The sequence below is a fragment of the Manis pentadactyla genome, chromosome 7 (assembly GCF_030020395.1).
Source record: "Manis pentadactyla isolate mManPen7 chromosome 7, mManPen7.hap1, whole genome shotgun sequence".
In the NCBI taxonomy this organism is placed as follows: Eukaryota; Metazoa; Chordata; class Mammalia; order Pholidota; family Manidae; genus Manis; species Manis pentadactyla.
In genome coordinates, this window is record NC_080025.1 from 26,787,655 (window position 1) to 26,808,569 (window position 20,915).

The 20,915-nt window shown below is 57.3% G+C and overlaps 1 protein-coding gene across 4 annotated transcripts in view; it reads right to left on the reverse strand.

Annotated features, from left to right (window-relative positions):
* Positions 1 to 20,915, reverse strand: part of ADGRA2 (adhesion G protein-coupled receptor A2) — a 33,116-nt gene extending 12,201 nt beyond the window's left edge. For 3 of the 4 annotated variants that reach the window (XM_036899173.2, XM_036899172.2, XM_036899171.2), the window contains exons 1-2: positions 20,229 to 20,915; positions 8,768 to 8,839 (exon numbers count right to left, since the gene is read on the reverse strand). In XM_036899173.2, coding sequence (XP_036755068.2) covers positions 8,768 to 8,839; positions 20,229 to 20,488 — 332 coding nt within the window. In that variant the 5' untranslated portion in view covers positions 20,489 to 20,915. Of the gene's footprint in view, positions 1 to 7,877; positions 7,958 to 8,767; positions 8,840 to 20,228 lie in introns of those variants that run through there. The other variant, XM_057504992.1, reaches the window with a different exon arrangement.

Sequence of the window (20,915 nt, forward strand, 5' to 3'; positions counted from 1 at the left end):
TGCCGCCATCCCTCAGGCTCTCCAAGGGGCCCGTGGAGGCACCACCTCCCTCTGGGCTGAGCTCCAGCAGGCCCCAGACAGGATGGAAGGTGGTGGTGCCCCCCAGGGCTCCATGGAGCCAAGGGCCACCCACCCAGAGGGGCAAATTCTGTCCCAGGGCCTGGCAGCTCAAATTCAACCATGTAGCCAGAGTGCGGCTGGCGGTGGCTGGGACAGGGCTGAAGGGACAGTCCTGCCACTGGAGACCCACTGGAGCCCAGCTGGCCCCAGCCCAACACCGACCCTGGCAGCCCTCTGGGACCACTGAGGACCAAGGGGAGTACTTGTGCCCTGGCCTTCCTCCCCAGCGGCCATTCTCCGGGTGGGTGCAGCCATGGGGAGGTGTCCAGACAAGCAACCGGCCACTCACCTGTTTACTCAAGGACCACCCGGATCCTTCCTGAACCAAAGCAGAACAGGCTTAAGCCTTACAGAGCAACTTACCAGGAGGCCTCACTGCTCACCCGCCTCCTGTCCATAGCCCTGGGGGGCTGTACCCCACTGCTTGCCCCCTGTGTTCTAACCTTCTCTCTGCTTCCACACCAGCTCCCCCTGGAGATTATGAGGTAGAGGGCCATGGTGGAGGATTGCTGGATAAGCAACCTGTCAAAAGGGCTTGTTGGCAGGAAGGAGATTGACAGGTGTATCTGGGATCTACCTGCCTTCCAAGGCCTTGGCAGGGGGCTCTAGGCTCTGCCTGCCCAGGGGCTGCTCTGGATTATGGGCAGGAGGGGGTTAACTGGGCTAACTCCCTGCTGGGGCGAGAGGAAATGGGTGTCCAGGATGGGAGGTGCTCTCCCACCAGGGGACCTGTTTTCGCATTGACAGTCGTAGTTGGGGACATAAACACCGGGATAGAGAGAGAGAAGTGAAGCACCCTGCTGCAGCCAGAGGTCCTCATACCTCTGCGACCTCTCATACCAAGGACGTGGCTGGCCTTCATAACCCTGAGTCCTCTTGAGAAAGAAGGGAAAGCCACCAGAAGGGACCAGCTTTCTAGAGAAGAGGTGGCTTCCGTACCCAGGCATGCTAGGAGGTGCCCCAGAGCTCTGTGCACACAGGGAGTGTGCACATACCCAAAACGCTGGGAGGAGGCTGGACGTGGAGGGGACAAATGCTCGCCTGCCCAGGGCTGCCCTTCCTGCCCACACCCCCCTTCTGCTGCCCAGACTCCTGCCCTCACGGCCCCCGTTCCAGTTCTGTTCCAGCATGTGCTCCGTGGCCCCTGTTGGGGTCTGGCCATTCTCAGGGCTCTGTCTCCCACCCCCATGCGGGGGACGGGCAGAGGGAAACACATTCCTCATTGTGTCACTTCCCTTCATGGGCTGCCAAGGGGCTGAGGCCACAGCCCCCCTGCCCTTCCCTCTCCGCTCACTTGTGTTTATTCTCATTTCCTCCCAGGCCCCCCTTGAGCACCCCCACCCTGCCTGCCCCACTGATGCTCTGCAGATGGGAGCAAGGAGGCCTGCTCGGCCCCAGCCCCTTCCTGCCCTGGATTTCCTGCAGCCCAGAGCCGGGGCCTTCTGAGTGGGGAGCACTCACCAATCGCTGGCATTCTTTCCCCTTTGCCTCGTGCCTACGGAGTGGCTTCAGGGGTGACTGAGCCAGGCCCTTGAGTGCCCTTAGCCCAGACTCACCAGTCCTGGGACCTTCCTGAGGGCACAGGCCAGAGGCTGCCCACCGGGCTGAGCTCTGACAGCTCGATGGGGCCTGGCCGGCAGGCCGCTGATGCGTCCTGGTCCCTAAGGTGGGGAAGCAGCTCTGGGTCTGTACCCTCCCTGGAGGCAGGAGAACATGCTGCCAGACCCTGCAAGGCTCCTATAGGTTGGTGTTTCTGCACCTATCTTGCTTAGCTCCTCCTTTTGAAAATCCAGTGACAGCTATGACTCGTGCCTCAGAAAGATGCCCTACCCCCAGCATTGTGCATGCGACTCCAGAGGTTTGTGGAAACCCAGTTCTGGGCTGTCTGATCTGAGCCCTTCATTTCTTAGGTGTGGTCACGAGGATTCACAGAGGTTTCTACAGCAGTAGAATCCCCCAGCCCCTCTCGCTTCCACAGAGCCCTGGCCCTGGACCCTGGGAAAGATGCAGTGTGTATGGATGGAGCCTCTGCTCCCCACTTTGCAGCCCAACCCAGACTGGGCTCCCTGGACTCTAAGCACCCCCCTGTATCTATGTCAATATGGCAGAGAAGGACCCCCATGGCAGAAGTCAGGAGGAGGGGGTTCCCGGGAGCAAATCACACCCTGTCCCCTTCCTGGGAAGGCAGAGGCTCAGGAAGCTGAGTATGTAAGAGTGAGTGTGTGAGCACAAGCAATGAAAGAGAAAACTGATAAGCTGGACTTAATAAAAACGCAAAACGTTTTCAAGGACACCATCAAGAAAGTGAAAGACAACCTGTGGGATGAGAGAAAATATTTGCAAATCATATATCTGAGAAGGGACTTCTATCCAGAATATATAAACCCTTACAGCTCAAGAATAAAAAGACAACCCAGATGAACAAATATGTAAAGGATTTGAACAGACGTTTCTTCCAGGAAGATACACAGATGACCAATGAATGCCTGAAAAGATGCTCAACACCGTCAGTCATGAGGAAAATGCAAATCAAAACCACAGTGAGATACCACTTTATAACCCACTAAGGTGGCTTCAGTCAGACAGACAAGAGCAAATACTGATGAGGATGTGGAGGAACTGGAACCCTTAAACGTATTGGTAGGACTGTAAAATGGTGCAGCCACTTTGGGAAACAGTGTGGGAGTTAGAATGACCATATGACCCAGCAATTCCATCCCTAGGTATGTATATCCAAAGAGAAGTGAACATCCATCCACACAAAAAAACCTGTGCAGGAATGTTCATGGCCATGTTACTCATCATAAGCCAAAAAGTGGGAACATCCTAAGTATCTATCAACTGATAGTAAATAAACAAAATGTGCTATATTCCCACAAGGGAATATTACCAGGACAGAAAAAGGAATGAAGGGCAGGTACATGCTATGTATGGATGGACCTTTGGAAACATTATTCTAAGTGAAAGAATCCAATTACAAAAGATTACAGATTGTTATGATCCCATTTCTATGAAATGTCCAGAATAGGCAAATCTATAGAGACAGAAAGATTAGTGGTTGCTGGGGGCTGGGGAATAGTGGGTGGAGCACTGGGAGTGGCTAATGATTCAAGGTTTCTTTGGGGGATGATGAAATTGTTCTAAAATTAGATTATGGTGGGGACTGCACAACTGTGTCAATATACTAAAGGCCATTGCTTCGCACACTTTAAACGGGTGAGCGTCATGGTATGTGAATGCCATCTCACTAAAGCTGTTGACAGTGTGTGGGTTTGTATGACAGACTGTGCATGTGTGTGTGCGTGTGTGAGCTGTGCCACATTCGAGCAGGGTGGGGCAGCTGAACGTGGGCTCCCACTGGCCCTGACAGACCTCCCTGCTTGTGGGTTTGAAAACCAAATTATAGGTTCAGAGGCCGCAAAGCAGCTCTCCCTGGGCACTCTAGGACTTCCAGGGTTCATTAGAAAGCAGGGGCCAGCTACAGTGGGCTGTGGAAGGTATAGAGGTTGTCTAGGGGGAGAGGGGGTAAGGTTCTGGTGGTGGAAGGCAACCCAAGATGGTCCTGGCCTCCCTCTCACCTCCAGGCCCTGGGCCCCTCTTATCTCTGATAGTACCAGCAGGTATTTATTGAGTGCATACACTGTGCCAGGCACTGGGGCTGCAACAACAATAAGCCCGTCCCCGGTCCCCAAACCCAGAGGCCTCTTTCCCAGGCGTCTGCTGCGCCAGAGCCCGCAGGCCGCCTGTCTGCCTCATTCCTCCCCAGCGTTGTGGGGATGGGGAGGGGGGCAGAGCCCTTACCCTCGGCCCCGCCCACAGATTAATGGAAACCACCTGGCGGGTGAGCCGCACTGGGGCCCCCACTTTCCAAGGTTCCCATGAGCATCTGCTTCTAATGAGTGCCCCAGCACCGCTGCATACCAGCCCCCGGGGCTCATTAATCTCATTAGGCAATGACAAATCATCCTGGGGCTGACCAGGCTCCCCTCCCCAGGCCTTTTCCCCAGGCCCACTAGCCCCTGGGGTGAGGGGATGTGTCCACACAGACCCGGGTGCTCGCATGCACACCCAGTCTCTCTCCTTTGGCCCCTCGGGGGACTCTGCCCTGTGGCCAGCCTGGTCCCCTGTCTGTGGGCGTCTTGCTGGCTGGGGCACACTTGGAGCCCTGGAACATGTCTCCTGGTGGCTCCCTGTTGAATGTGAGTGGTGCAGGATCTGGGCAGAGATGCCAGGGACCAGAGGAATGACCATCCTTGAGCACTTTCCGCATGCACGTTTCAGCTCCAAGACTGCCTGTCCAAGGGGGGAGCTGTGCATACATCTCACACAGTGAGGGTTGGCCGATATAATCTTGCAATCTGCAACTCTTCCGAGGAGAATCAAACAGGAAGGGCCATTTACTGAAAGCCCACGCTGTCCCAGGCTCTGTTCCTAGATGAACTCATTTATCCCCATGACAACCTGTCAGGGAGTCAGGCATTGCACCATTTTCCAGGTGAGAAACTGAGGCCTGGTAGGTTCCCAGAAAGTAAAGGACAAGGGCAGGATTCAATTCCAGGCCTCGTTTCACTCCAGAGTGGAGTTCTGTGCTCTTTTATCGCCTGCCACTTATTGCAGAATTCTTTCCTCTGGGCAAACAAATGGTCTTGTCTATGCTGAGGGGTGGCAGGACAGGGAGAGGAGGGCTCAGAGACAGAGCCTGGAACCTCTGGGTGCCTCTGCACCCACCTTGGCTTGGCCATGAACCACCTGTCCACAGGTTTTCCTGTCCATCCTGCCTGGCTCCCCTGTCATCACCCCTACCCAAGCCTCTCTGGAGTGTGGGTCATCCCATGGGGTCATCTCAGGCACACTCCTGCTTGGCACGCTGTGTCCCGTCCCCAGCCTCAATGCCCTGCTGAACAGGGACCATGCACATGTCCTCCACACACACATTCATTCATTCCTAGGACCAGAGGGGTGCTCAGCACTTTCTGGAGCAGCCCGAACCTACCATCTCGGCTGTCAGAGGAGGCCCCAACCCTCCCCTGGGACTGGAGGCTCATGTTGAGCAGCCGTGGACTCAGCTGCCCAAGCTGGGACGTCTGAGCCTCACAGGACAGAGAGACCAGTGTTTGCTGGCACCAACTGCTCTCCAGGCCTAGGCGTCTCATCTGTAATGAATAGGCCCACAGTTAAGGGGTCATCTGGTCCACTGGTTCCTGACCCCGGATGAGCATGAGAATCGGTTGCATACCTTATAAAGAATTCCCAGGCCCCTTCCAAATGGATGAATTTGCATCTCTGGGAGTAGGGCACGGGCTCTCTCTCCTTCCCCAGATAGTGGGATGGCAGTGGGGATGATTAGTTTTATGTGTCTGCTTCCCCACCCTGTAACTTAATCAAACTCTAATCCAGGTGTTGCTGGGAAGGTATTTTGTAGATGCAGTTATGTGCAGAAAATGGAAGTTTCTATGGCCAAGATCCTCACCTGAACCTAAACTACTTGATCGTGTAAATGCTAGGCTACTGCTTCCACACCTGTAGACGGGCCATTTCCTTAAATTTCTTAAGAGAAATAATCTCTTCACATAAAGATATGTGCACACAGAGCCTGTTGGTTCTATTTTTCTGGAGAACACTGACTGATAAAGTGGGATCAGCTAGGCGGCAGGTCCTGGGCTCCTCCCGCCCCTGGGCAGCCTCTCTACCCGGGAGGCGCTGTACCTGCAGGATGCACACAGCCCGCTGCCCAGAGCCTCCTCTCTTCTCCAAAGCCCTGCTGCATCCTGGGGCTCTTTGATCTTCCCTTCTCCTGCAGCACTTCTGGATTTCACAAGCAGTCAGCTAAGGATCATAGAATCATAAATCCATAAAGTGCCTTACAAATCACTCTCTCCTCCACTTTCGACAGATGAGGAAACTGAGGTGACCGGGTGCACAGCCTTACGTCACTCTGACCTCGTCTCCTACCACTTCTCAGTTATGTTGCCCTTCCAGTCCTCAGATTCACGGAGGATGCTCTGGACCCATGGGCCTTCCCCACTGCTGCTCTCCCTGCCCCCCAGACTCCTCCCTCCAGGTCTCAGGCTCAGTCACAGGGTCAGCGAGGCCTTCCTTGATCCCAGTACATAGAGTAGCAGTCCCCTGTCTTGCCAGTGGGTTTCAGCCCCGTGTAAGTTCACTATGGATTCAGTGAGACCGAGGAATGACAATGGAACATCCTTGGGGTGAAAGGGTTTATTACTGGACTTGTTCTCCGGGCAGTAGGTCGATCAGGAGAACCATCTGCGTCCAACAATTTCCAGTCTGCAGGTCTGTAATCCTCCTTCTGTCTGCCTCTGCCCAAGCTCTTTATATAGTGACTCAGTCAGTAGTAGCTCATTGCCTGCGGGTGTGGAAGCAGTAGCCTAGCAGGCAGCCAATTACATCATCAGGCAATTTAGAGTCAGGTGAGGATCCTGGCCATAGGAACCCCAACTTTCCCCACACCCACCCCCTTGCCCTCTACCCTCCTTACACTGCCTTGTTTTCCTTCGCAGCACCTAATGTCTCCTGATACATGTGTATTTGCTATTTTCTGGGTTCCATCGGTGGAGGTAAGTTCCATCGGGCAGGCCCTTGGTCTGTTCCGTTCCCTCCCAATATGTAGAGCAGAGCTTGGCACACAGAGGGGGCTCAATAAATATCTCTAGAATGAATGACTAGGGTGACGCCTAACAGAGTGGGCACTCAAGCTCAGGATCCTAGTGCTTCTCCATATCACATAATTCAACATTTAGGCATTATTCCCCCATTTTTCTCAAACTGCTTCCCATGCTTTGAATACACCTGCTGTGCAGTGACCAGAGTTGATGGTGCTGGGAGGGGCATCCGAGTCAGTATGTTGGCATGGGGGTGGTGGGGGAAGGAAAGGGCCATCTTTTCATCTTCATCAGAAAATTTACCCTTGTGAGACTGAGGGATGGGGAAAAAGAGGCAGACCCAGTGTGTCTTTGATTGATGAAGCAAGGGGAAAAGATGGGAAGATGTCCATGAGGCCAGTGGAGGCTAATAAGGGCAGTGCCCTCGTGCTAAGGGAGACCAGCTCTGGGCAGTGACTGGCTCTGAAAGGCAGGGCAAACAGCTGCAGGCAGCTGCGGTTTGTCTTCCTCCAAGAGATCCCCAGAATGGGCACCTGGTTTCCTGCCACTCTGCCCTGCAGGCCAAGCCTGGGCTGAGTGTAGGAATTAGAGCTCCCATGTGTTTAACTGCGTGTGGGAGATACAAACTCTCCTTATGTGCTGGTACCCAAGGAGAGTTTTAAATAGCAGCTGGTGGCAGCCCTTCCTCCTTGTCTGGACCACCCTGTGAACTGCAGCCAGATGGTCAGAGGGACCCAGGCACGCTGCTGTATGCACACACCATGCACGGTCAGTGTCCCACGATGCTTGCCTAGTGCCTACATGCCCCAGATCAGACCATATGCTCTGCCCTTTCACCCCACACATGGGTTTGCCCCTTCCCACTCCCACTAACCCAGCAGGGCCATCTGGCCTTCCTCACAGCCCAGGGGGATTTAGGAAACAGGTTTCCCTTGCCTTGTGGAATGCGGGTTATAGAGAAGACCATATAAGATTGTCATGGTGAAAGATCAATACTTGATGTCATGGAGATACGGCATCTCTGTTGCCCTTGAATTTTCAGCCTTCACTGATCCCTCCTTTGGCCTTCCTGGAAACCCCAGCCTACTTAGTTCTAGTGTCCAAGGCACCATCTGTGGTGTTCACTACACTCACCATTTTGGCTCTTTGCGAGCAGGCCTCTGCCTTATTCTTCTGCATCCCTCATTGCACTGATTCATGACTTTTAGGCAAAATGGCACTAGAGGGGGCAGGGCCCCTGTTGGAGGATTGGGAATGCCCAGGAGGATGGGAGCAGAGATGGGAGAGGGGGCTGGAGGTGGCAGAGAAGTGAGTATCAGGCTCCAGGAGGGGCAGGAGGCCCAGCGCTTCCGTGGCGCAGACGGGAACCAGGAGCATGCCAGCCGATGGAACTGGCAGAGGTGAGCGATTGCCCATGACTGAGTCAGGCCCCCAGCTCTGGAAGGGTGTTTTCTGGGCTCGCAGGGCCTCGCAGTCAGGAGCCCAGCGGCAGCCTGCCTGGGCCTGCAGGGCAGCCTGAAGGTTGAGCTGCAGCTCTAAAGCACTGGTGGGGGGAGACTGGGATGTCAGCTGCTTCCCCCACCTCAGCCCAGGGCTCTGGCCCTTGGGCCTTTGTTTGTTGATTTGTTTTTGGGGGAAGAGGTGAGGCCTGAGTGACATTAACTCCTCTCCTAGCGCTTTATGCTGAGCCCCCAGCTGGGGAGGCAGCGGCCAGCTAAGAGGCTCAGCCCTCATAGCTAATTGCTCATTAAAGGGCGTTAGTGAGCTTCCCTTAGTCCAGTCCCTGTCTAAACCAGCGAGGGGGGTTTCCCTGCTTCTCTCTGCTATTGCTGGTGACACCACTAGTCTTTCTCCATCCTCCTCCTGGTGGTCAAGTCCTGGGCAGGGTCCCAGCAGGTCTGGGCCCTGCTTGGCCAGCAGGCTTGGGGTGGTTTGGTCCAACCCCTCATCCTCCCTAGACAGACCTCTCGCTCACAACCAGCCCCCCTCTGCCCCACCACGCCTCACCACACTGCACCACTTACAACTTCTCCAGCAGGGACAGTCCCAAGAAGGATCCGTTCCGGAGCCCAGTGATCTTGTTGTTACTCAAGAGCCTGAGGGAATAGGGTGAACACAGACAAAAGGACATGCTGTTAGGAGTCGAAAGTGCAGAGGGTATGGGGGTCCAGAATCAGCAGGACAGCCATTATCATACTCTGTGTACGAGAGGCAGCCCCACCTTCGGCTCCAGGAGATCATAGGGGACAGCCAGGGAATGGTTCAGGAGAGTGGTCAGCCCACTGAGCCCCAAATCCGTTTCACCTGCCCCGGGGCCCCCTGGGGTGGGATCTGACTTAGGGCTCCGTACACAGGTGGGCTGAGCAGGTATGAAGTCGAGATGCCCCCCCTTCACACCGTGGAACCCCACGGCTGAGCCCGCCTCCCCCATTTCCGCCCTCCAGAGCTCTACTCAAGCCTGTGGCCCAGTACCCCGAGAGGAGTGGCAGGGAGAAGGGCCTGAGTGGAGTCAGGGCTCTGGCAGGTGGAATAGGCAGCCCGGGCATGGGGGCAGGTGGGAGGAGCTGCCTTTCTGGGGGTCTCTGGCACCCTCTCTGTGAGCTGAGGACCTCACCAGATGGGGAGCACTCCAGCCCTCAAAAGCCCCCAACTCAGAGAGAGGGAGCCCTTGCCTGCCCCCGCCCGTCTGCAGCCTGGACAGAAAACTGTCAGAGCTTCAGCCCTTGCCTCTGTGCCCTCAGAGCTCTGTTTGTTTACCTGTATGTGTTTAGGGGAGGAGGAAAGAGGCCCCAAGCTACGGACCGAACCCACTCTGGCCACCCACTCAGCCTTTCTCCACCAGGCTCCCTGCTGGCATGGGGGAGTTCCAGACCAGCCAGAAGACTCATCCTGAGTTAACTGCTTATTAAAAAGCTTTAATGAGCCTCTCAGCCCAAACCCTTGTCTGCCTGGGGCTGAGGCAGAGGATTTCCCAGCTTTGCTCCTATTAGAGGGCCTGGGAAGGCCGGAGGGGGAAGCCTGGGAGCCGCTCCAGTGCTGGACAGCAAGGGAGGGTGGGGATGAGAGCGGTGGTTGGAGATCTGCCCCGAAGCTGCCCTGGTGGGTGATGCCCAGGCAGGCAGGAGAAGACCCCCGGCACCTGAGGCCCAGCTACGCCGTCCTCAGGAAGGGCAGATGCGGCCAGGACGGTGGCAAGAGATGGAGGGGGGCTTTCTGGGTCCACGGGAAGGCTGGAGACCTCATCTCCCACCTCCCTCTCCCCTCCCCAGGTGGACCCTTCCTGCTCATCTGGTCCCCACCTCACTGTCCCTCCGACGGTGACATTTTCAGGACCTGAAAGGCGATTGTGTGGGAGGGTGGGGGGGGCGGGTGATGCTTGCTTTCCAAAGGACTTCACACACACATGCGTGCACACACACGCACACACACGCGTGCGCGCACACACACACACACACACACACACACACACACACACACCATTATCTTGATATTCAAATTGGTTGAGTTCAAAAAGGACACCACAGTAGTCATTATATGAATGATCAGAACTTTCATGAACCCCTTTATTCTCACTTTGTGGATTAGGGTGTCTTTATTTTGCATGACACGCGGTCACAACAAATCATAACCCTGCCAGTTCTTAGGGCCTCTAATGGTCTCATTCAGGCCGTGGTGAGGCTGGGGCGGCCCCCTCGGTGGTTACGGGCTCTTGATGGTGTGACTGTGCAGTCAAAGCCCTCCTCACCTCAACTCTAGCTCACCCCTTTCACAGATGCCCAATCTGAGGTTTAGAGAGGCATTAAAGGTCAAAGATGGTAAGAAGACCCTTGGCACCCTTAGTCATGTCAGGGAGGGGTCCTGCAAGGTCAGGGGCAAGGGTGGAGAAAGGGCGTCTGTCTCAGCCTCCTCTCAATCTTGAGGGTCTCTTCCAGGGGCTGCATCCAGCACCCCACCCCCACAGGTTTGCAGGCAGGGAAAGGATGGGATGACGAAGGAGTGGGGACACTGGGGAGAGAAGGGTATGGAAGGGCTGAGGAACAGAGTTGCCAGACTATCACAGCCCTTCCACAGAGGGGGAGGCCCCAGAACATCATTCCTCGGACTTGAGTAGGGTATGGACTTGGTAAAGGGAAGGAAAACTGTGTCTGATTTCCTTCGAAGATGTCTGAGGATTCCAGTTTGAGAAACGCTGACTTCACAAATGAAAATCTTACACTATGAAAATGCCTTCTAATAAAAGATTATCTCAAAATTACCAGTGGAAGACTTTTGTTTAAAGATCATTGAACTGAAAACAGAAACCTTTAAAACTCTCCACCTTCCAAATCCCAGAGACGAAAACCTGGGATGCTAACTTGAGAACCCTGTCCAGACAGGTCTAGAGGTGGTGCTGGGGGGATACCCCACATTCTCGAGACATTTTGGCCTTTAACCCTTGAAGCCTTTCCACATACCCCAAATTCTTTCACTCAGCACTGGCCAACAGAAGTACCATTTGAGCTGCATATGCCATTTAAAATGTTCTATTAGCCACGTTTTAAAAATTGAGTTTGACATTATATTTTATTTAACCCAAAGTATCCAAAATGTCATCATTTCAACATGTAATCAATATGCAAAATTACTGAGATATTTTCCTTTGTTGTTTTGTTCTGTAAGTGTGTAGAATCCAGTGGGTATTCTGTGACTCCAGCACCTCTTGATTCAGACCAGCCACATTACAAGGGCTCAAGAGCCACATGTGTTTAGTGACTTTAACCCTTATCTAGTCCCCATGTGGCCATCCCAGGAGGAAGTCTGGGTTGCTGAGAGATCCTGAGGCAGCCAGGGTGGTGTGCGTGCATCTCTGTGTGGTGTGACAGCAGGACAAAGGACTGGGACCAGCCCCTCATGCCGGCAGCCCAGAACAACTCATCCTTGGCCCTCCACCCAGCTCCACACCCCTCCGGGCCCAGGGCCCGGGGCCCTGCCCCTCTCTCTCTGAGGCAGCCTCTGTTGTGCTGGTGGGGAGAGGGCAGAATGGGATGGGGGGTCAGCACAGCCCACTCTTGCGGGTGGGAAGACTTCAGCTCTGAGAATCTTAAAATGAGATCCTCGCCCACTTCCACTCCTTGGACTAGGTTGCAGGCAGATCTCCGTACGATTCAAGTCCCCAAATACCCAAAATTTGATCTTTGGGGCTTAACCACCTAACTAGGGTTGAGGAATTTTACTTTAGACCCACATTGTCCAGAGAATGGCCTCCATTGTGCTCCCTTATGGATGTGGCTAGGGAGGGGAGGGCAGGGTTTGGGACAGAAAGTGCTTGGACTGGGCCTGGGTATAGGCAGGTAGGAAGCAGGCACTTACAGGGTTGCTGGTGGGGAGAGATGAGAACTCACACACACTGCCCCATCCAATGGGAAGACAAACATGCCCACCACACTAGCCTGTCTCAAGGGGGCGAAAACAGGTAGGGCAGCCCCAACAATCTGGCAGGGAGGAAGGGAGCCTCAGCCCCATGGTTCTGTCCAGTGTGCAGACACAGTGCTGATCTCAACCCCATCACTGCCATGACCGCCACTGGACGGACATGTCCTCAGCCTGCACCAGCCTTTCGCCCTGCAAGGGTGCAGGGAGCCAGCCAGGAGGATTTCCTTCCCAGCCATGCTAGCCGGCTTCACAGACCTTGGGCCTGCCCAGCCTGGCATCTATCTTCAGCCTCCCCCCTTCCTTCCTCCCTGTCTACTGCCCCAACATCCAATTTTCACAGGAAGTGGGGACAATCCCTGGAGTCCCCTGTTCTCTACCCCAGAGTCTGAAATCTGGCCATGGAAAGGGGGCACACCGAGTCCATTCCAGAACTCTCTCCCAGTAGGGTCCTATTTTAGGGAAGAGAAGCAAGCAGAGTTACCACTAATGAGACTGGAGGCCAAGGGAGAGAATGGCTGGCGTCTACAGAGAGGCCTGGTGGCCTCTGGGCAGCCACAGAACTCCCCAGATCCCAGCCTGACATCAAAGATGACCCTGTGGGGCTCATGTGGGTACCACGCCATGGGCCAGAGGGCCAGCACATGCTTGAACTAAATGGTTCTCACATGTGCAAGGCAGCCAAACATGTCAGCACCCTGCTCCATCCCAACACACGCAGATGCAAGGACCAATGCCTGGACGGGGAGTGGAGGGGGGAGTCTGTGCTTTCCAGGGAGTCTGAGCCTGGGATTTAGGCCCTCACCAAGGTCCTCCCACCCCAGCCCCAGTTTCCTGTGTCTGCCTGCTCACCACCAAGACACAGTGCCCTGGTGAGCGGTTAGGGAAGAGGAAGCCAGCTGGCCCCAGGCCATGCGTGGGACCTAGTCCAAGGTGGTGTTTTCTCTTGACCTTGATCTCAGGCCCTGCCTGGACAGCCCAGCTTCAAAGCTAAGATCAGAGGCCATCTCAGGACATGGCCCTATCAAGCTGGGGAAGGACAGCCCTACCCTGGTCTCCTCCTAACAGGTGTTCAGGGCGGGCTTCCAGCAGGGATGGGGGATTGCAGGGAAGTACAGGGGCGGTGAGGCTGGATGGACATGAAGGGCAGCCTGCAAGGACGGCACAGGATGCTGCAGGAGGGCCGCCCTCAGCCTGAGAGTGCAACACTGTGGCGAGTCTCACTGCTGGAGCCCCTTTGTCCTCTCCACCACACTGGAGTGCACCACCTCCCTCATGAAACACCGTTTGCTAATGGATAAATAGTTTTCATCTATTCCTACCAGCAACCCTGCAATTATTGAGTTAAGCATGTATTAATTTCAATTTTTTAGTGTTTATATTTTGAAGGCAGTGAATTATTTCTTAGGTTTTCAGATGTCTCTGTGGGCCCTGGACATGTGCAAAAGCCCTGGGCACCATGGGAGATCAGTGTCCCCTGATGGTTCAGGTGGTGGTGGCTTTTGGGGGCACTCCCTGGAGGTCTAGGGCTCTGCCAAAGTACCCTGAGGGTGTGTCTGCAGCCTGAAAAAAGGGGCTACAGGTATTTGTGGTAGGTGGCTGGTGTGCCTTAATGGGGATTTGGGGGCCCCCAGCACCTTAGCTTGGGCACAGGGAACCGAGTCCACTGTAATCACCCACACCTGTGCTCATCTGCTCTTCAGACCTCACACCAACACCTGTTGTGTGCCCAGCCTGGTGTGGTCCACCGGTACGGTGAACATGAACATGAATGTGACAGGGTGTCTATAATCTCCCGTTCACGGAAGGAGGAGGGAGAGGTGTCCGGACAGGATGCGCATGTATCCACTTGACTGGCAGAAGCCGGGAAGTCTCTCCCAGGCCACCGGACACTTCCCCTGCACAGGGCCTAGGATCTCCCCAGTGGGGGGCCAAGCTTTTGCGTGAAGAAAGTGGGTTTCTTTTCAAATACAACTAAACCTGAAAGGACCACTCTGTTATCACCTTTTATGCCTAAGTATAAATTAGCCCTTTCATCTTTCCACCCCAGAGGTTTTCCTTGTGAGCACCAGGGCCCTTACCCTGTCCTGCTCTGCGATCCTATGTCTCGATGCCCTGATGTGTATGCTAGGCCTCTGTCCTCCTGGCATGGGGCTAGACATGGGCGTCTGGAGGGGCAGGGCTCCATGGAGGGTGGGGTGGCCAGTGGACTGAGAGTTCACCTCAAAGCCCGTCTTTCCCAATTTAGGAGGCAGTTTCCTCCTGCCTTCACTCCCCTGCCACCACGTCCCCGAGCCAGTCTCAGCAGAGCCCACTGCGGCACCGTGAGGAGGGCACCCATGCCCGCCCCGGCTGCCCTGACTCCGAGGCACAGCCCCTGTGGGACACCTGCTGTCCTGAAGCCCCGCGGGGTGCCAGAGGAGGAGGGGAAACACGGGGAGAATGCTCAGAGCCCTGGGCTGCCTGATTCCCGACCTGGAGTGCACGGTGACTTCGTGCAGCGGTCCCCGGCGTCCACGGGCACTCGGGACGCTCCCGCTGGGGGGAGCGCCTGCGTCCACGCGGAGGGAGCGGATTAGCGCGTCTCCCCGCCCTGCCCCCACGGAGGGTCTGATCTGTCGGTGTGGGCAGGGCCCGGCTGGGGGCTGTGTGACCTTGGGCAGGTCAGCCCCGCTCTGAGGGGTTTCTTCTCGGTGAAAGAAGGCCCGGGGCTGAGGACGCCCACTCTGCAGAGCTGACGGCCTTTCCCGCCCTGCTCTCCTGCAGCCTCCAGTCTAGAGCTTCTGCCTCACCACACAGTTCCCAGCAGGCAGACAGCCGTTGGGGCGCCCGGACCTCCCTTCCCTCTCCAGCTGGGAGATGTCCGGCCCCTCCAGTCAGGCTGGAGCTGCTCCTCTCTGACAGGCTGGCGCCCCGGCCCCTCACCTGGCCCCATCCGTCTTGCACACCCAGCCTGCCTCTCCCCACTCACAGGGCTGGGGAAGCTGGGTCCTGAGTTAGCTACTCCGCAGCTCCTCTTCAACCCCACCCCCATCACCCGGTCCTAAAAGCGAAGGAATGTTCTGGAGCTTGGGAAGGATGGGGGCCCCAGAGGAGGGAGGAAGGGGAGGAGGCAGCTTTGTCCTGTCGTGTCTGAGCTCTAAATAGAACAGAGCGGCTGGGCTGGGGGAATGAAAATAAACAGCCCCTCTGAGCAGCCCCTTCCTAGCAGTCACCGGATTTTCCTCTGGGCTCCCCAGCCCAGGGCCATTTCCCTCCTCTGCTCTCTGGTCCCAGGGAGGCGAGGGGTGGTCTCCATATCAGGAGTGACGGGGGAGTGACGGGTCCTGGTTCAGGCTGTGTGGCACTGGGGCACTCCCCTGCCCTCTCTGGGCTTTGGTGAGGACAGCCCACTAAATGGAAGGACAGGGATCAACTCAGAGATGTCTGGGACTTTTTCAGGAAAGCATTCTTACCCCAATGACTCCCATGTGGCATAAACTTGGAAACAGTCTCTTTCTTTAAAAACATGACCCCAAATTTAAGGGTCAATTTATGGTTAGGTTCAAATTACACTGGTTCCCCTGTGCCTTTGGGGGCAATTCTCAGACTGCCCCCAGGACTAGAGGTTGCTCCCGCCCCCACAACAGAGGGGTGATCATGGTAGATAGAAGGAAGCGACTGCCTTGGGCCAAGATCAGGAGTGGCTGGGTCCACACGTGAACTGGGAGTAATTCGGGCCAAAGAGCCCAATGTGGGTGCTGGGAGCACTGGGGCCGAATCACAGGGGTGCTCTGTGGAGCTCGGCTCGATGACCTCTCCAGCCTCTCTGGTGCAATGAGGGCTCACCCAGTGAACCTCACAGGGCTGTTGTCTGCCCAGAGCTTGTCCTGAGATGGGACCCTGAGCCCCTGCACAAGGGGGAGCCCTAAGGGCAGGGGTTCCCAAGGCCTCCCGGAAGGGGTTGGCTGCCTCCAGCTCCTCCAGATGGGTGGGAAGAATCAGAGAGGGACTTGGGTTTCTTTTGGACCCCCACTTCGCACAGGCAGGGGTCTGGGAGCCCACAGAGGGTTGCGGCAGCTGAGACGGCACCATGCTCAGGGCAAGGGAGGGTGCTGGGGTCTCTGGGCTTCCCCCACCTCTGCCCCCTCTTTTTTCCTTCTTTCCCTTTGCTCTCTCCCCCTCCCCCCTCCACTCCCTCACAAAAGCTCTCTGTACACAGCCACTTCCTCTGGCTGCTGTCTCTGAGCCCAGACCTTATGAGAACCATATGGGGGAACGAGGGTGGAAGGGAGGGAAGGGGGTGGGAGGCCCCCGTGGGTCCGCCCCTCCAGCCAGCATCGTTCCACTCCCCTCACGCCTGTGCAGGCGGTTGGTACACTGGGTCCAAATCCTCTAACTGGATCTTGGGGGCAGGGGTGAGCGGCACTGAGGGGAGTCAGAGCTGGAGGTTCAGAGGGGGACGTGGGCTCAAGGACCTCTTCCCTGAGGCTGGAACAAGCACAGGGAACGGAAAGGGCCTCCCATCCCTCCTTGGTGCTCCAGGAGGCCACCAAACTCATGGCCAAAGGACCCAGCGATTACTAGGCATGGCTGTGTGGCAAATCCCCGTTCTCCCCTATGTGGGTAGCCTATGTGGTGGGCAAAGCCCCCACCCTCCAATGGGAGGCCAAGCAGATGGGAGTTCGTGGGCTTTGGGAGAATCTGGAGTGACCCGTCCCATGTCTGCCCCCTGTGCCCCAGCCTTAGAGTGTTCCCCGGTCAGAAGAGCCTGGGTCTTGCTGGGAAGGAACTGTTTTTTAAGAGGAGCTTTTGGGTCTATTGGGTCCCAAGTGCAGGCAGGTGAAGGGTGAGTCCCTCACCTGAGAGGAATGCTGAGAACCCAACCAGCTGATTCTGACACCGGTGTCAACTCACTGTGTGACCACTACTAGCGAGACCCTGGCCCTCTCCCTTCCTGGCCTGTTTACTCAGCTGTGTGACGTGGATGTGGGGCCTGGACTTGCTGATCTCTAAGACCCTTTCAGCGCAGACATTGTGGGGATTTATGACACTGGCTGAGATCCTCTGAGGGGCGACTCATGTCCTGGGGGGTCCTCATAGGAAGTTTCCTTCTGGAGTTTTCTATTATCAGTCCTTGCCTGAAATTCTTATGATCCCGCCTCCCCCTCTAACAACAGAGCTGAGAGCCAGAGAACAGGCCCAGCAGCTGCTGCCCAGGGTGGGTGGGGGTCCACAGTGGTCTGCATCGCGCTCTCACACCCAGGTTCTTCCTGTAATAAGACTTTTCCCCTCAGGGGAGGCTCCAGAAGCCTCCTGCTCGGCCAGGAGCACAGGCCCACGGCTGCCCTGAGAGCTGGGCTGGGAGCCGGGGGATGGTGTGGGCAGATGGGCCAGGAAGGAAACCAAGGGTCTTGCTTTCCTGAAAAGCTGCACATGAAAATCCATTAGCGGGGGAAAAGGCAAAGGTTGGGGAGAGGGGGCACAGAGTCCACAAAAACAGAAGGCAGAAGTTGAGATAACAGGGCAGAGTGGAGGTAAACAGAGCTGTTCACAGAATTGCCTTAGAACTGCTCTGAGGCATCTGAGCCAGAGACAGGAGGCCTCTCGCAGACTGACAGCTTATCTAGCATTTTCTTTGCCTGAACAGTCCCAAGGTGGAGTCCCAAGTCTCCTAAGGGCCTGGCGAGCAGGCAGATTGGTGTATGAAGGGGATCTGGACGTGAATGGGAGGAGGAGGCAGGATGAAGCCACAGTGCAAAACCAATGGGCTCAAGTCTGGCTGGCACCAGGTGACAGGCAAAAGGTGATAGGGGAAGTATGCGTGGGGAAGAAAATTGTGAGAGGAGTTGGGAGGGTGTGGAGAAGGTTTTTGCTCTCTTAGCATCTTGCCGAAGCTCCCTCCTTGCCCTTCTCTTTCTTCTCCCCTTAAGACGCATGTTGGGTAGGGCTGGGTGTGCTGAGGGACTGAGCCCTGGAGAGAATTCCCGCCTAGCTTCTGCTGAAGAACATGTGTACTTTTTCCTTTAGAAACCAGCTTGGGGTGGGGGGCGGAGGGCAGCAATCAGGATCAGGGTTATGTGAAACCTGGGGTGAAAGCCGAAGAAATATGCCCGAGGATGGGAATCAGTCACACTCCCTGGGTCAGCCCTGCCTGGATGTCCAGCCAGGCTGGGGGTGCTGTTCCTTTGGGAGGTACCCTAAGCCCTCCGGGTCAGTGGCCTGGAAGAAAGGGGGCCCCCCCTCCGGGGATGGTTCGGGATGGGAAGGTGAGCTGGAAGTCGCGTTTGCTGCCACCCTGTCACAGTACGTTTTCACCAAGAGTTGGCCCTGCTCTGTCCTTGGAGCGCATCCATTGGAATTAGCCATGGCTGGAACACACCGGCTGCCAAATCATTCTAAGAGGTCTTGCAAAGCCCCCTTTGAATGTTTCCCCCCTTCTTTCTGCCTTCAGTATGCTAGGATTCCTTCATCCCAACAAACAGAAATATGGGCAATGTCCCACATATGTGTGTGAGCACAGCCACGAGAATATGCACGCACACACCCCTTCTCGGAACTGAATTATCATCGCCCGGGGGACTCACACAGACACAGGTCCAACTGTTCCACACTGCAAGCATTTCTCTCCTCCAGAACTGAGTGGGCTGGGGAATGCCCAGGCCTGTCTGGACCCTTCGACTCCAGGGGACCCTCAGAGGGGTCTGGAATGAGTAACCACAGCTGCCTTCCCAGGCTGTGGCCATATCCCTGAGGTGCTGGGACGTGGGAGGCAGCAGACACACTGCCTCCACCCACCTAATGCACACATACACACGCACACCCCAGCTGGGGAAAATGCAGGCCAGGCAGCCAACGTCAGAGGCTGACCAGTCGTGTCCTGTCAGGAAGCAGGCAGCCTCTGAACTCACCCAACCAGAGGCGTTACTGTATTGTTCTGGACACAATCAGATGGACTGTGAGCCAGCCCCAACTCCGGGCAAGGGGCAATGGGGAAACAGTTGCCACTGGGGTCAGGAGGGCAGGGAAGGGGAAGCGGCTGGTAGGCCGGATCCAGAGCAGGAAAGGAAGGTTGGACCCTCCACTCCACGGCCTCCTAAGTGGAGCTTCGAGCACGTGGTCAGCGCAGGAAATCGCCACCCTGGGAAGGGGTCGCTATGGTTCTTGGGGTGGCGGGGACTGCAGACGCCCATCAGGGAGGCTTGGGGTCGGGCTGCGACGCAAAGAGCCGCGCTTATAACCAGCAAAGTGAGGCCCTGGTCGGGAGAGGAAGCGGGATGACGGAAGGAGGGTGGGAGGCAGCCGCCTTCTCCGCAGCTACGTCTCTTTCTTCGCAGTCTTTGCGCCAAAAACTCAATAGAGAAACAGCCAAACTCCCGTTATATCCAGGGGAGAGACGGAAGAGGGAGGGACGCGGGACCCAGCGCACAGCCGACTTCCCAGAAGTGGGCGGCAGGAGAGGGGCCTGGGAGGGACCGCGACACTGGGGTCTCACTCAGACCCGAAGCGCAGGCATCCCAAGGGAAGATTTCCGAGGCCACCCTCCCGCCTGCCCTACGGAGCCTGGCTGGCGGCGGGGCTGGCCGCTTCCGGAGGCGAATGGGGCGCCCTCCACTGGAGAAGCCAGACCCGCCGGGTGCACCGGGAGCCTCCTCCAGTCGGGCCAGGGACGCGTCCGTGGCAGTAACCACCATGGCCACCCACTGGGCCCCGGGTGTCGGTCTCTCCTTAGCCTCTCCCCAACCCACCCACCTCGGGTCCCCCAAGTCCTCAACATCAGCCCGGGCTGGAAACTCGAAGGGCGTGGGCGTCCCGCCAGCGCGCACTCCCCACCACCTGTGTAGGTGAGTGGGCGCCCGCTGTGCCTCCCCGTGGAGCGCACCCGTCCCCCAAAACCCCTTCCTCCCTCCACACCCCTGGAGCCCTAATCATCCCCCTACTTCCCCAAGCCTCCATTCTCGGCTCCTGGACTCAGGCCTGCCCTTGAGTCTCTGAAGTGGCAGCATGTCCTGGCCCCCCTATTCCCGCCCCTCCCGTCTGGTCTCCATCCGTCCCCTCGTCGGGACTCAGGCCGGCGAGGCAGGGTGGGTTACTCACAGGGTAACGGTGCCATTAGGCAGAAGGCCGGGCTCGGGAGGCTCCGGGAGGTCCCCGCCGCCGCACACCACCCTCCTGCGCGCCGGGTTGGGAGCGCCGCCGCTGAGCCCCTTGGACCGCTCCCCCGAGCACTTGCAGCTGCGAATGGGGACGGGGCAGCCGGGCGCGCCCCGGGTTTCTGGAGTCAGGAGCAGAAGCCACGGCAGCAGAGGCAGCAGGAGCGCGGGCGCCCCCCGCATCCTGCGTCCCGCGGCGCCCATCAGCCCATCGCCCGGCGTGGGCCGACAGCGCCGGGGCCCGTCTGCGCGCCCGCCCGCGGCAGGGACGGGCCGTGCGGGAGGCGTGCTCAGCGGGGGCCGGGGGCGCCCGAGGGCGGGGCGGGGGGCCCTGGGCGGAGGCAAGCCCCGGGGTCCCCGCTGCCGCGCCCCGGGGGCATGTCCGGCGCGCGCCCCGGCGGGGAGGACGCGGGCGCTGCTGTCAGCGCGGGACAGGCGGCCCCCGGCGGCGCGGCCCGAGTCTCCGCGCGGCGCTTCCTCGCCGGCGCCCCTCCGCGTCGCCCGCTCGCTCGGCGCTGGGCTGGGACCTAGCGGACCTCGCCGGGCTCCTGCCGCCGCCGCCGCCGCCGCCGCTCCGGGCCATGGATGGAGGCAGCTCGGCGCGGCGCCGCTCCCGCCGCCGCCAGCCCCC